We start from the raw sequence: 14,698 nt of genomic DNA, 5'->3' as shown, positions 1-14,698 counted from the left end.
TCAGTTTAAGAGCTCTAAACTGAACTGACTGATAAGACGAGAGCTCTAAACTGACACTGAACTGACTGCCAAGCAATCAGTCAGTCAGTCAGTCTCATCAGTTTGGATTGATTGTTAGCAACTCTGGGCTCACGACTGATCAGAGGATAACAATGGCACTGCTTCGATCAGAAGACCTGATGTTGTGTGCTATATCAGCACAGAACATGGTAGATGACCTTTTCTTCTCCTTCCACAATCATGAACTCTCCTTACATGATCTGAAGTCTATAAAGGAATTCCTCAGCTTCCGCGAGAATGATTTCGACCAGGAATTCCCTACCATCAGGCAATGTTCACGTCAAGCCTGGTTCACTCTGCCACCTGGCTAAGAAAACAAGATTTTCAGGCGATGGTACGACTTTGGGCAGATTGGATACCACGATATCCCCGACTGGCCTGCAAGCTCGAACATGCCTTCACGGCTGGTGACTGATCTACCTGCTGAGATCATGTTAATGATTCTCGAAAAGGTCTTCAAGATCAATGGAGACATCCATGTCGTATTTGATCGATTCGAGAATGAGCATATTGCACTAGTGGAGAGGGAGCGAAGATTGCAGGAGCACCCATTTGGGGTTCACGGACAGAGACTCCCTTATGGGAACTACTGGAAGTTGCCGAGTATGAGACACCTCTTTGCATTTGGTATCACCAGTAGAGGTAACTGGCTCATGATGAAGGAAATGTTCTATAAGAAGAACAAATTCATCATACATGAGGACTAGTTGGACAGCGCTCTCCACCGGTGTCACTGAAAGCAAACGGGTGTCTTATATTCGTGCCAGGCAGATACATAGATCGTGAAAGTGCGGCGGTGTCGAGGTGGGAATTTGAGTGAACCTCCTGGGATATGTATAGAAGATAGAAATTGGAGATGCATTGACCATTGGACGTATACCACACTACTGCATTCATGTACAGATTTCACACAGGTGCCCTATCAGCGACCTGAAGCCAGTACTTGCATCTGTCCTCCAACATGCTAATTCCACCTTGTCGTAGCCCACTCGATGTGACCAAGAACTGTTTGCCCTCCTCAACATCTGGTACGCCAGCAACAGTGGCATTAGTGACCTTGTGGGCGTTTGGATCGCCAGTTTGGATGAAGGAAGCCATGGCACCAGCATAACCTTGGTAAGTCAAAGCATCTGTCTGCTGGATTGAACCGATTGTGTTCCACTAATTGAAGTCAGTATCCTGAGTCGATATGCTGTGGTCAGGTAGCAATGAACGTACATATTGAACATCACTCGCGTGTTTGGCGGGCGAAATGGTATACTCAATCAACCACCCATCCTCTGCCTTCTTCGATAACCAATACGAAGGACATGCCAGAACGAGGTCTCGGTATAGCAAGCCAGCGCGAACATATGTCGTATTCCAGCTGATTTCCTCCGCGGTGCCTGTCGCAGGGTACATCATCTTTACGTTGTCCAGGTCCTGCTGCGTAAAGTCCGGTAGGAAGCCCCTCAGCCAAGCATCGAAAGAAGCAGCTGATGAGTTGAACCCATCGCTTCCTGTCTTGGCGTTTTGGAAACTAGGAGGAATGAAGTTTTCGCCTTCGTGCAGGTTGTAGCTTGTCATGATCGTCTCAGCGTTCAGTTTTCCCGTGCTGACAACGCTACTCAGCGGCTCCGTGAGAAATTTGTCATCGACAACTGGACCATAGGTAAAGGAAGCAGTGGTATACTGCTGACTAGTACTCAAAGCCAATGCGCTATCCCTTAGCTTCTGTACATCCACCTCCTTCAAACACCTGATCTCATCTGCCGCACCCGTACAACCAACATCCTGCAACGTCTGCTGATACAAGTCTTCCGCCCACTCACTATCGTATCGGTATGTCTTTGGCCAGAAGGGGCTACTGGCCATGGCTTTGGTGAACAACTTCTTCCCACGGTTACCAGTAGCAATTGTCTGCGCAACGACACTGCCACCACCCGCCGATTGTCCCCATATGGTAACATTCCGCTTGTCGCCGCCGAAGTGGTGAATGTACTTCTGTATCCACTGCAGCGCAGCCTGCTGATCTAGTAACCCAGGGTTGAGATCGACATCCGGGTGTTGTGCAATTTTTGAACCAGGCAAGAAGCCAAAAACGTTGGTGCGGTAGTTCGAGTACACAACTACATAGTCGTTCCTGTCATCGACGTCCAAGACCGGGTAGCCGGAAGGCGGGATATTGAAGCTGGCGCTTCCTCGGATGAAACCGCCGCCGTAAAACGTTAACAACACGGGCCTTAGATCTTGCTTCTTCTTCTCCCAAGGCCGTGAGTATACACCTAGGTACAAACAATCTTCTGAGCCATTTACTGTGCGCTGCGGACACATGTCGAAAGCCTGATCGGTGTCGTACGTGCCATTGGTAATACGCAGTGGTGGCTGAGGGGCGCGGAACCGGTTCTCTCCTGCTGTGGATGCTGCAAAGGGGATCTTGCGGTAGTATGTTATGTTGTACTGGGACGAAGACGCGCCGCGAAAGGTGCCATAGTCGAGCTTCACAACCGGATTGGATGCATTCTGCTGTAGGTGCTGGGTTGGTGACGCGCAAACGGATGGAGCTCCTGCCAGAAAGGCCAGGACAGCAGACGCAGCGGAGAGTAACATCGTAGCGAACGCGTATCGACGAAACTCATGATCTTCGACGGCTGGGTACATCTACATATACTGAATCGGATGCACTAACCCAACGGCCAGATTTAGCCTCTTCTCCATGTCTCCGCAGATTGCAGCATGCTCATTCCCGACCCCGGATTGCGGGGACGCCCCAAAACCAGGATAGCATGGGCTGAGCATCAACAACAAACGTTCCATGAATCGTGAGTTTCGGTATAATTTGCGCCGAGATTTTGCTAAAGAAGTGGGCTATGCCGGGTTCTAGAGATGTTCCGCATGACGTCGATCATGAGTTTTTCCGGAGAGGCTGGAGATAACTAGCACAGATTCGGTGTGGTGGAGATTCGCAACACTAAACAGTTGAACAGCGTTGCCACAAAGGCCTGCTAGTGGTAGTATGGAAGGTCGCGACGGCTCAAGTAGTAGACGAATGTATTGTCTATGCGACTGGTATCTCAATTAATCAACAGACCCTCTATCTTAGACGCCTTCGTCACTCATAAAAGATAAAACTAAGTCATAAACATCATGAAGTCGATCATGCGACTCTATTTCCTTTCTCCCTTCCGCCCAGTCTTCTTCAACCTTGCTGCAAGATCCAGCATACCATCTGCCCAAACCGACATGCTTTTCTCGTCTTTGACCTCATTGCCACAAAAGTCGCGTAAGAACGCGCCCATTTTCTCCTCTCCGTATTTCTCGCCGTACACAACTTCCGCCTTGATATCAACATCAGTCTCAAAGCCCTCCTTACCAAGACCTACGCCGACTTCGAAGGTAGCCTTGATCTTTGTTTGGAGGGTGGGCAGCAACATATTTGTGGAGATTGCCATGCGTTCATCCGAGAGGATTGATTCCTCGGTGATGTAGCTGTGCTCGAGCCACCGAACACCCTCAGCAACAGCAGTTGCGGTAGCCCATGCATTTTTGACAAGAGAAAGGAGTGAGGAGATGCGGGTTTGTGATTGAGGAATGCCGTGAAGATGTGCGCGGATGAGCTGTAGGAAAAAGCGCTTGCTTGTTGTCAAGGAGCGAGAGTGCGGTGTCGCCGAATCACCAATGTAGGCAAGCGAGATAGATCCATTGGGTGTATTCTCGCCGGTGGCAAAGACAGATGGTTCGAAGTACAGTTCGAGGTCGTTCAGATGTGTCATCGTGATGCTAGTCGAGGAAGCAGAAGTGATGCACCAGCCGTGAGCCTGCTCAAGAGCGGTGAGTTTGGCTATAGTGCTATGTTAGTAGGACTCTCGTATGGAAGTCAGTTTTGACATACCTCTCAGACTGCTGACTTCACTAGTAGACCAGCCACGGCACTCTTCCCGCACGCGTTCAGCTCCTCTGATCTCTTCAATGCATTCGACTTTACGGTTCTTGGCTGCCTCTATGCGTGTCTCCTTGTCGACGAGCTCCTGTTGAAGTTGTGCCAGAAGCAACCTCTTCTCCTCCAACTCAGCATCCGTAGCCGTGAGCTTCTCTCTTGTTTGCTCGAGCTCTTCCCGGTCACAGCTGTTGAGTTCATCATGACGCTGCTGTAGTTGCTTACATTCAACGGAAAGATGTTCCTTCTTCTCAACTAAAGGCGGAAGAGTATCGTTAAGAAGCTTCTCCTGCTTGTGAAGGGTAGATTCGTCGTGGTTGAAGCAATCCATGGTGTGGAGAAGACCAGCTTTAAGATCGTGCAATAGCGTACTTCGCCATGTGTACCACTCTCCACGAGCTTCGAGGCGCGCGTTCGTCTTGAGATTCTTGAATTGGTTGTCCATGACCTTGCGCTGATCCGGGGGAGCAGTGAGGTACTCGCTGAATAGCAGTGGGTTCTCCTCTAGAACATTGTTTTCCAGAGTACGAACGAAGTGGCGACCGTCTGAGATATACTTCTTCATCTCGTGACACGCATGTTGGTACAATTCATACTCGGGTAGCGTGCAAGCACCAGCCACGACATAGCGGTCTAGAGATTCTTCTTTCTCCTCTATTTCCACGTCGTGGAAGGCGGCAGGGGCAGCAGTGTGGCGTCGCTTGGTCGTACTAAGATCCATGAAGCGAATTTTTGTCATGTCAAGAAAATCTTGTAGCGAGATACGCTCGACGTCCGACAAGTCCTCTGCCACATCGTTGTCATCGTTGTTCTCTTCTTCCGGCTCTGGATTTGCACCAAATGCAACGCGCTTCATCGGACTCATGCTCTTTCTGGGAGTCGCTTTCTTGGGAGTCGGTGTTGGCTGTTTTTGAGGAGACTGGGACTTCTTTGGCGTCATCCCTCGCTTCACCGGTGATGTCAAAGTCTGCTTTCGGGGGGTGGACAATAGCTTAATGTTGTTGCTCAAGAGTGCGGTGCTCTTGAGAGTAGGTTCCTGGCGTGGTGCGTTCAAAGGACTGAACTGTACTGCAGACAAGGAAGAACGGCGTCGGTCCAGGATTGTAGCTGCGATCGGGTCCTCGGGAATTGCCATGGGTGTCCTCTGTGGTGTCGGGTTCGTGGGTGTCGCAAGAGCGTCTTTCTCTTTCAAGGCACTCAGCGGAGTTCGACGCACGGACGGTGACGGCTCAACCTCTTCAATATCTTTTTGCCTTACAATCTCAGGAGTTCCAGGGTCAAGGGTCGGATATGACACCTCTCCTGATGTACTGGGTGTAATCTCCTGTAATACTTGAGGCGCGCTTTCGGCTTCGGCTTTAAGCATGGAACTTCTTTGACCAGGTGACTTCTTTGGAGATTTTTGCGGAGTTGGCGTCTTCTTTGCTGAAACGGGCGTAGCATCAGCAGGCGTCTCTGGTGATGTTGCTGAACTGTTAGCACGCCTGATGCCTGGCCCAACGATCTTGGTAAATTCCATGGAAAGATCCTCGTCCTCGACCTCATCCTCCAGATCCTGCTCTTCTGGTTCTTCTTGTACTTCCTGCGCTTGTGGCTTGTCGTTCTTGATACTGCCCACGGCCAGGGTAAAGTCCATAGTCGCATCATCAACAACGCTTGCAATGCTAGCACGCCTGGCGGGCTCAGGCTGAGGCGCTTTCTTAATCGCTCCAATCGCCATTGTAAGGTCCATGGTTGCGTCTTCTTGATCGTGCTCTTCGGATTGTCGACGCTTTCGCAAACTGGTACGCCGACTTCCAGGGCGCTTTGCAGGGCTACCTTGAGAATCATCCAGCAAGGAAACCCTCCTCTTAAGACTTTTCCTCTTGTTCGCTGGTTTGTATGATGCTGCCATTGCCTGTATACTTCCAAGTGGCATGGTCAGATCCATTGTCATGTCGTCGTCAATGTCCGAGTTTGCTGCATCAGAATGTTGTTGTTGCTGCTGCTGCTGTGGTTGTTGCGGTGGCGGCGGTACAATGCGACCCACTGCACGTGTGATGTCCATGCTCATGTCGTCGTCCTCGTCGGCTACCGTGCGTGCTGGAGAGAAAAGAGGGCTTGCGTTCTCCTTGTCGTACTGTGCGACAAAGCTCTTCTTTGCCCAAGGCTTGAAAGATGCAGTAACCTCGTCTTGTGCAATCTCCATAGTCATGTCTCCATCTTCATCATCAAAATCCAGCTTCTGAGTGCCTGCTAGGTTCGCAGCCTCTCGGAGTGCAGCATCTAATCGAGCGCTGCTCATGGACGAGTCCTCCACTTCTGGAGAAACACCCACGTTCTCTGTAGCATCATCAATATCCATATCCTCAGAGTCGCTGCTCTCGTTGTCATTTCCACCAGGCGAAGCATTATCTCCACTTAGTGGGCTGGAGGAGTAGACGTCGTCTGGGTTATTGAAGTTCATTGGTGGTATACCTGAACTTCGGCGGTTCTTCTTCTGGTGTTGAGCGCGCGCGCTTGCCGGTGACGAACCAGATTCTGGCTGAGGCTCTTCGGCTTGTTCTGGTGGTGTTGACGGAGGTTCGGCGGGGTCTGACGGAGGGGCAGGCGATGCCGGTGTCGATGCTTGTGAGACATTTGAGGCTCTGCGTGTCGCCTCCGATGAGGCAGAAGAGGTGGTCGCATCGCGCATATACTCGACTACGTCCCATGTGTGTAAAGTGGCTTCGGGGGCGAACGACACGCGTCGCCTTGCTACGTACTGGTCAGTCATGCCTCGAGACCATTTTCGCACACCCAACACGTACCCAGAGACTTGCGACGGGCTTCGCGCCGTTTCTTCTCGTCCTCATCATTCGAGGCTAGTATAGACTTGACGGCGGGGATGAAAGCAGACTATTTGGTAAGCAACATACTACTTCGCGATCGCATATGTGAGACATACCTTTCTGCGGTTTCCAGCCGTCTCCTTCAGTGGAGGTGCTTCCAATTCCCCTAAGCCTCCGGGACCGATACTCTTACTACGCGTCTTTTTCTTTGGTGACGGCGCTGATTTCTTCAGAGGTTGTGTAGAGGCCTTGAAAGAGCCATCCGCGATCAGACCATCGGCGATGTTCTCTTTGCCTGCTTGTGCCATGGTGATGTCGTGATTTCGTTTGTGGTGGTGGTGTTCGGGACGGCAGCACTGATGTAAACATGAAAGGCGCCAACCCAAACAATGGGGTATGAGGTCCGTGCACATATCGCCTGGTCCTGTGACCAGCGCTCCCCGCGTCGCGTCTTGCGTAGCATTGCATGGCATTGACGGCTGCAAGTCCTCGCAGCCGCGTTTAGTCTATCGTCTAATCAAAGTCTACCTAAACGCCTTGCTTCTGTATACATAGATGCACTGAAGTAGACTGGATCGATCCCCCTGAACCCTAGAACGGCACATCCATGTCCTCAACACTCTCCTCCTCCTTCTTTGCCCCGCCCTCCTGTTCCTGCAGGACCTCTTTGATGAACCCAATCAATGCATTGACGCTAGCCTTCTGTGTGCTCGGTAGGAAGTGCCCGCCAGGATGATACACAACATACTTCTCCTCGCTGTGTTCACAAGCCTGGACCAAGGCCAAACTCCTTGCTTCCTCAACCACAACGTCCTGTGTGCCTAGAAAATGCAACATCGGTGTGCTGATCTTGGGCTCATAGAAAGCGTGATACGGGTTCTTCCCACGCGCTGCGAAGCCACTATAACTGACCGCAAACTTCAGCGGCGGATGTATGGTTCCCTCAACATAGCCAGTGTCTTCTTCAAAAGACTCTGGGAACCTCATGCCGCCCTCTGGGTAAAGTTTCTCGAATGCAGCGCGACGGTTGGGTTCGAGTAGACTCGCGACCATGGCTGCCGCGGCACCGCCCTGGGAGAACCCCACGACACCGTCAAAGGGACCTTGTTCCTTCAACACGTTTGCGATATGAGCCAGACCTTGCTCTATGCCTTCGTATGTGTATGGTTCCCCTGAACCTTTCCTCCTCCACCACGCCCACGCATCGATCTCCTGCTCCTCTCCATCCTTTCCGTCCTTGCCCTCGCCATCTTTGCCCGTGCTACCTGCTAGGAACGATTCGTCGGCGGGTGTCAACCGTATCGGCGCGGTAGGATACACGAGTTCTATGCCCTTAGGGAAGGCTTTAGATAATGTTTTACGCAAAGCACCCGTTTTCGCCTGGAACAGAGGCCCTGACTGTGTATAGCCGTGAAGCATCAGTAGCTTTATGGGGCGGTTTGGGGGCGGAGCGGCGGCCATAGTGCGCCAATGAGAGCGGACGCGGAAGTTGGCGAGCGTGTAGAGACGAGGGTCTGCGAGGGCGACGAAGTGGCGGAAGCGCATGTACAATATGCGCTAATGGATGAGAGCGTTGTATCGGAAAGCTAGCTTGTGAAGAGTGATGCCGAAGAGCCTGAAGTTTTGAGGTCTCCTTCGGAATGATACCGAATCTCGGAATAGCCGGTTGCGTCATACTAGTCCGGTGGAGCCTTCCCTCTTCGACCTCCAGGTACACAGAAAACAGCACGGCACTTTTTGGATGGTTGAAGTCAAACATAGTTTCCTTGAACATGAAGAGTGTATTTGGTCTTTATACGCGTGATTTATGCACCAATGTCACTCATAGATTGTTAGATTTGCTATGGATCCAATACGGCAAAGGCGCCCAACACACATCTACGCGTATGTCCTCAATCTATGAGATTTGGTGAGCCAGACAACCTGGAACTATCGTCGAAACCAGTGTCTTCCGTAACCTTCATATACTTACCCCATGGGTTTGTCGATTTCGATGCCCTCGAAGTCCGTGAAGCCACGGAAGACGGTGTCTCCGACCTCCTTGACTTGTTGGCACGGGGGACGAGAAAGTTGTTGACATCGCCAGTATCAAAATGATCGGTATCAGAGACGGAAGAGCTCTTCTTGCCTTGAGTCTCCGTGTCGGAATCCTGGCACACTGTGGAATTCTCACCGGAGTATACAGATGAGGCCGAATATAGCGAAGGTGCATGCGTGCCCGGATAAGGACTCATGGGTACCTCGGGATCTTTATCGTAGTGCCATTGCAGCGGCCGGTGCAATCTCCGATGATTGTTCTCCCTCATTAGGAACGAACGTTCAATAAGTGTTTCGATGTCGCTCTGGAGACCATTAGCACTAGTCTTGTAACTGCAAGCATCGTGACCTTACATATGTCAACCTGCCATCAAGAATGTATGTTCCTGCTTCATTGGTTTGATATCCGAAGCCCAATTCCTTGAGTGCGTACTCTTCGATCAAAGCTTTTTGAATAGTGATGGACTCCTTGCCTGGAGCTGTTGTCGAGGGTCGAAATTGCGGCTTATAGTCAGGGCTGAAGAAGTAGGTATGAACGGGCTGACTACCTAGATAGTGAGTCTGTCCTTTTCCTAGAAGATCTTAGTACATTGCCATCGAGAACCAGCGACCAGGCATTACCGGATATACGAGTGTATGTTGGTCTCCAACCGGCTTGCTTCATAGTCAACAAAAGTTCACTGCCTAGACTAAGCGCGGATGACTCCCAGAAGATGGTGCTTCTAATAATCTGATCACCTGCATCTTCGTACTTGTACGGTACTAGCTGACCGAAGTCTAAGGGTTGTGGTTCTTCAGGATCTTCGAAAGCGGAATTGATCCCAAATGCAGCCAGCGAGGTCTGTAACTCGGCTATTTTGTGGGAGTGTCTGTCGGATTGGACGGGGAAAACGATCATCTGCTGAGATCTTGGATCCGTATCTGAGTTGTTTGTGTTGCCCAGTGAAGTACGCGAGGACTGGAGAGAGGCTGTTGAGCTGCGAAAACTATCATGGCGGGGGCGTCTTTGAGGCCAGTAATGGTCTGTTGTCCTATCCGACCTCGTTTCCAAGCGCGCAAAGCCATCTTGCAGCGACGAATAAGACGAGGACAGAGGAGAAGCTCGTTTACTAGTCACGTATTCTGTCACGTCCACACTACGATTGCCCTCCGCAATGCGAGTGCGACGAACTGGCTGGTCGTTGTCTTGGTCCAACTTTTGCTGCTCTTGCAACCCACGGACTAGATCTTCATACCGCCGTAACTGTAACTTGTGTCCTTCCTCAGTCTTTCTCCTCTCTTCTACTACCATGGCATCAGCTCGTTTCCGTGCTTCCTTTTCTGCTTCCAGCCTCTCAATATTCAGAGCGATCTGAGCTGCTTCTTTCGCCGACTGTGCTGTTGCGATTTCTTTCGCTGCCGAAGCTCTCACTTCTTCAGCTTGCTTTGCGTTCTTTTCTTCTATAGCCTTCTTTTCCTCCTGCCACATAATTTCCATGCGCCTTTGCTCTGCTTTTTGATTCGCTACAAGGCTTTCAAGTCGCTGCATTGTTTCACCATCTTTTTCACGGGCCTCTTGCAGTTGCTTAACATACACCTCATTTGCTGCATTAGCTCGTTCTCGTTCGTTTTGAACCTCGCGCTCTTGCAATATTTGCGCCAGTTTCGAAAATGGTAGCTGCTCATACTCGATTCGTGATTCTTGGTTGCGCTTTTCAAGTAGCTTTTCTACCGCAGCGAGAACAGCATTCTCTTTGGCTTCTATCTCAGGCGTCGTAAAACTCTTGTCTACCGATTGGGCTGAATTTGGTGGAAGTGGAGGTGGAGGTGGAGGTGGAGGTGAAGGTGGACTTTGGGCAGTGGCTGGTGGAGGACTTGGAGGAGGCGATGAGTATGACCAGTGTCGATCAGCTGATACATATGCTTGTTTCGGTGGTTCTTGATGGATTGGTGGAACTGGTGGCCTTTGTGCCGAGTCTCGCCAAGGTGGCATAAATCCATAACTGACAGGTGGCGGGTGGTAGCCAGGTGCGTAAGGACTGAAATAACCTGAGGTGGCTTTGTTATAGTTGAAGTCATCATTCGGTGGGCTTGAAACTGAGTCCGTTTGGTCGCTATGAATCGTATGAACTCTGGATGTAGGCCTTCTGACTTCGGCATCTACAGATCGCGGTTTATCTGTATGCCTCCTCTGTCTAAGCGGACGTGGAGTGGGCCGGCTCATCGGTGGCGTTGCATCCTGCCATTTCACATGTGACTCCTCAGCATTTCGCTTGGACCTACCGTCGGTGTAAGTTGGTGAGTATCCATCTGTATCCGCCCACAGGTTGGTACGATCAGAAGACTTTGTGTTCCGTTTTCGGGCGCGTTGAACATTGTCACGGAAATTCCACGTCGGTACATTGACACCGACAGTACTGTCCTCTTCGGCGCTCTGGAACTCTTCGTCATCGGATCTGACAGGTGCGTTCTGCTGTTCCCACTGAGCAAAAGATAGCTCGTCCTCCTTTCTTGCCTCTTCCACCATCCTCATTACTCCTTCCCTCCAGTCGTCGCCATCGTGGCGGGTGGAGCTAAGGCTTATTTGGTCGGTCGTGAGCGTCGTCCATGAAGAGAGCAGTCTGTCTACTACTAGGGCAGGCTCTGTTTGTCTGCTCCAAACAATCAAGGCTTTTTCATCTGGACCTGATGATCGCCTGTTATTCTGAATGCCATCTTCAGAAGAAGAGGAGTAAGCGCTTCTCGCAGTTGTCTCCGTGCTTTCATCGGTGACGGATGCTTGATGGAGTCGACGTGTTCGCGGGTTCAGCACTGGTGGAGGATCTGCGTCATCTGAGCTAAACACGAAATGGTAGAGCCATGTAGCAGTGTCAAAGGACCCTTCTTTCCATACATCTATTTCTGCGGTGGTGTAGTGTCGTTTGGCAGTCTCGGATTCATCTTCTTCCTGTTGCGCACTCTCAACTACTTGCCGGTTTGCCTGGACAGCACTTTCCACAATCTTACGGAACCGATTGGACTTTGGGATGGGTCGGGCTTGGGCGTCGGGGTCCAGCTCGGAGTATCTGACCGTGTAAGCAATTCAAACTCTTCGACAGCATCGTAGATAGTGCTTACTCTGGTGGTCGAACAACCTCTTCTCTTGCAAGACGAACGATGTTCAATTCCAGAATCAGGGCGGTCTTGATGCCTTCGACCTTCTTGAGTAGACCTTTCGCCTTGGGCTTGTTTATCAACCACTTCAGACCTGCTAGTTTTTGAGGCGTATCTATGAGTTTTTTTATTTCCGCATCTACTTGCTTGCACCGCAGTATGATCGTCTGAGTGTTTCTGAAAAGTGCAGGCTTGCACAAAGTTTGATGAACACGGATGATATCTGCGAGCGTTTGCAAACTTTCCGCGAGTAAGGATATCTCCTCCGCTGCTCTTGTTAAGCTGAATGTCAGTCGAATACACGAAGAGGCCGCGTACCGATTTCTGCTATCTCTCGGGGTGCATTCTTGAGTGTCTGAACTACGCTGAAGAGAGCGAGCGAAAGTTGCGCTGCACTTGCGCCAACGGTGAGCGCGGACGCGATGATGCTAAGGGGATCTGCCATTTGAAAATGAACGATGCGAACGGCTGTTCGGTGGGTGCGGGGAGCGACGTGCTAGCTATGGAAACATGAAAAGGTAGCCTTGTGGCTTACACAGCCTCCGAAATGCTCCTCTGCAGTATTACATAGCCTCGCCGGTCCGCTGCAGGCTGACAGCCAGCAATTGGCTGTTGTGCCATGCAGACTACACTTTCAAGCATTGATTGCATTCGACTGTGGCGGCTGAACGTGTGGGGGCCAGAAAGTGCTGCAAGCTGCGTACGGTTATGCAGGTAGAGTGGATATTCAGCGATAACCTTCGGCTTACAGAGACCCCAGATGCACGATGGGTGAGCGGGTGGATCCTCAATCCATGTTCAGAATGGGGTTGAACGTTGAAGCGATATGGTCATCTCTAGTCCAGTGGTCGATGACTTGATCTCGGTATTGAAGCACTGGAGGTAACATAAGGCTGTTGAGACATTGTGACTACTATGGCTAAGAAGTTAACTATACCGGGATTTGTCTCAATTAGCTGATGACGATTCATATGTTCTGCTCAGGGTTTCTCGATATGTCTGTAGTGTTGCGCTACTCGCCAGATAGCGCAATCAAATACTGAGTGGTCATGGTGGCTTGTTGGAGTGTGTAAGGCTGACAGGGAGACGCGATGTGTGATAATGCGGGATGTCTGAGTGGCTAGCGCGCCCCGGCTCTTGGCAGTGCGTACATGCGTCCAAAAGTTATCACCTCACGCCGACTGCCCGCTACATCTCAACCCTATGCCGCCATGAGCTTTCGACCGATACTGCCCCGGCCAATTGCAGTACGGGACACGAACAAACTATGTCTGCGATGTTGGCGAAGACTCGCAAAGGCGCCGCTGCAGTCGCGGAGACCGATTTCTTCCAATCCGTCGCATAAAGAGAACGCCATAGCTGCCACGAGAGGCGGGGGTGCTTTCGGAGATGGGTACTTCCGGGCGAATCCGATATTAAGAGACACGTTTTGGAAGTCAAGACCAGAACTGCAGAGCTCAATCTTGTCCATAAGATCAGCGAATGCAGGAGGGCAGCAAGCGGCGAAGGCGGATGGCGTAACTGGCACAGAGGAAGTGCTGCCACATAGGCGGCGGAAGAGGGCAAAGGAGCAGGCAATGGAGACTCCGGAGACGGCATATCCAATTCCACACGATGCATCCTCCAAGCTGGCACACATATCCTCGAGCCTCCCGCAACAGTCACTCAAACGCATGATGACCACCTACCTGTCGCTATCCAAGCCCCGACTCTCCTTCCTCGTAGTCCTCACCGCGACGGCCGCATACTCGCTGTACCCCGTACCCGGGCTGCTTGCACCCGCAGCAACAGCCACCCCGTCTCTCTCGACCCTCACACTTTTCTTCCTCACATCCGGCACTGCGCTGTGCTCGGCATCCGCGAATGCCTTCAACATGATCATGGAACCCGCACACGATGCCAAAATGACCCGTACACGCAATCGACCACTCGTTCGGAAGCTCATCAGCCCACGAGGCGCCATCATCTTCGCCGTCGCGTGCGGGGTGCTCGGCACTGGCGCCCTCTACTACGGCGTCAACCCCACGACAGCGTTTCTTGGCGCTGCCAATATATTCCTGTATGCGGGCGTGTACACTCCCATGAAGCGCATGCATGTACTGAACACCTGGGTTGGCGCCATTGTAGGAGGCATCCCACCGCTCATGGGTTGGACGGCTGCGGCAAGTCAATACGCCCATGACGGCACATGGGAAGAACTGTTGTTCGGAGAGGGCTCCGCTGGCGGATGGCTATGCGCTGCACTCCTATATGCATGGCAGTTCCCTCACTTCAATGCGCTGAGTTGGGCTATCCGCGACGAGTACAAGAATGCGGGCTATCGCATGTTAGCCTGGGTAAACCCCGCAATGAACGGACGAGTCGCACTGCGATATTCTATCATGATGTTTCCCGTTTGCATCGGCTTATCATACTGTGGCGTAACTGACTGGAGTTACGTGGTAACGAGCAGTGTTATCAACGGCTGGATGACGCTCAAAGCTTGGCAATTCTGGAGAGCCGAGGGACAGAAGGGAACGGCAAGAGGTTTATTCTGGGCTAGCATCTGGCACCTTCCCATAGTCATGGTCCTAGCTATGGCTCAGAAGAAGGGGTTAGGAGAGCGTATTTATCGGAGTATATTCGGGTACGCAGACATCGATGAAGAAGACTTGTACTACGAAGCTGGCGAGCTTGAAGAGGAGGAGCAGAAACAATTAGCCGTCGTCGAAGGCAGGCGAGCCGCATGAATCAGGCGTGCTAT

The 14,698-nt window shown here is 51.4% G+C and overlaps 5 protein-coding genes across 5 annotated transcripts; 1 reads left to right on the top strand and 4 right to left on the bottom strand.

Annotated features, from left to right (window-relative positions):
* Positions 1–966: 966 nt before the first annotated feature.
* On the bottom strand, positions 967–2,649 carry J4E82_010020 (uncharacterized protein; the record flags this gene model as incomplete). The annotated part of the gene is made up of 2 exons (XM_051736236.1): positions 967–1,221; positions 1,279–2,649. The coding sequence occupies 2 exons, from the start codon at positions 2,647–2,649 to the stop codon at positions 967–969; spliced, it is 1,626 nt and encodes a 541-aa protein (XP_051584031.1).
* Positions 2,650–3,206: 557 nt separating this feature from the next.
* Positions 3,207–7,094, bottom strand: J4E82_010019 (uncharacterized protein; the record flags this gene model as incomplete). The annotated part of the gene is made up of 4 exons (XM_051736235.1): positions 3,207–3,880; positions 3,932–6,712; positions 6,766–6,853; positions 6,903–7,094. 4 exons carry the CDS (start codon positions 7,092–7,094, stop codon positions 3,207–3,209), a joined length of 3,735 nt encoding a protein of 1,244 aa, XP_051584030.1.
* A 283-nt stretch (positions 7,095–7,377) lies between these two features.
* J4E82_010018 (uncharacterized protein) lies at positions 7,378–8,331 on the bottom strand (the record flags this gene model as incomplete). The annotated part of the gene is made up of 1 exon (XM_051736234.1): positions 7,378–8,331. One exon carries the CDS (start codon positions 8,329–8,331, stop codon positions 7,378–7,380), a length of 954 nt encoding a protein of 317 aa, XP_051584029.1.
* A 347-nt stretch (positions 8,332–8,678) lies between these two features.
* On the bottom strand, positions 8,679–12,400 carry J4E82_010017 (uncharacterized protein; the record flags this gene model as incomplete). Its single annotated transcript, XM_051736233.1, has 5 exons — positions 8,679–9,128; positions 9,178–9,395; positions 9,445–11,867; positions 11,920–12,070; positions 12,274–12,400. The coding sequence occupies 5 exons, from the start codon at positions 12,398–12,400 to the stop codon at positions 8,679–8,681; spliced, it is 3,369 nt and encodes a 1,122-aa protein (XP_051584028.1).
* A 766-nt stretch (positions 12,401–13,166) lies between these two features.
* PFT1 (Protoheme IX farnesyltransferase, mitochondrial) lies at positions 13,167–14,684 on the top strand (the record flags this gene model as incomplete). The annotated part of the gene is made up of 1 exon (XM_051736232.1): positions 13,167–14,684. The coding sequence occupies one exon, from the start codon at positions 13,167–13,169 to the stop codon at positions 14,682–14,684; it is 1,518 nt and encodes a 505-aa protein (XP_051584027.1).
* Between the last annotated feature and the right edge of the window lie 14 nt (positions 14,685–14,698).

This window comes from Alternaria postmessia (assembly GCF_024291825.1).
Source record: "Alternaria postmessia strain BMP 2775 chromosome Unknown scaffold_108, whole genome shotgun sequence".
Lineage (NCBI taxonomy): Eukaryota > Fungi > Ascomycota > Dothideomycetes > Pleosporales > Pleosporaceae > Alternaria > Alternaria postmessia.
This window is presented reverse-complemented; position numbering and strand designations above follow the sequence as displayed.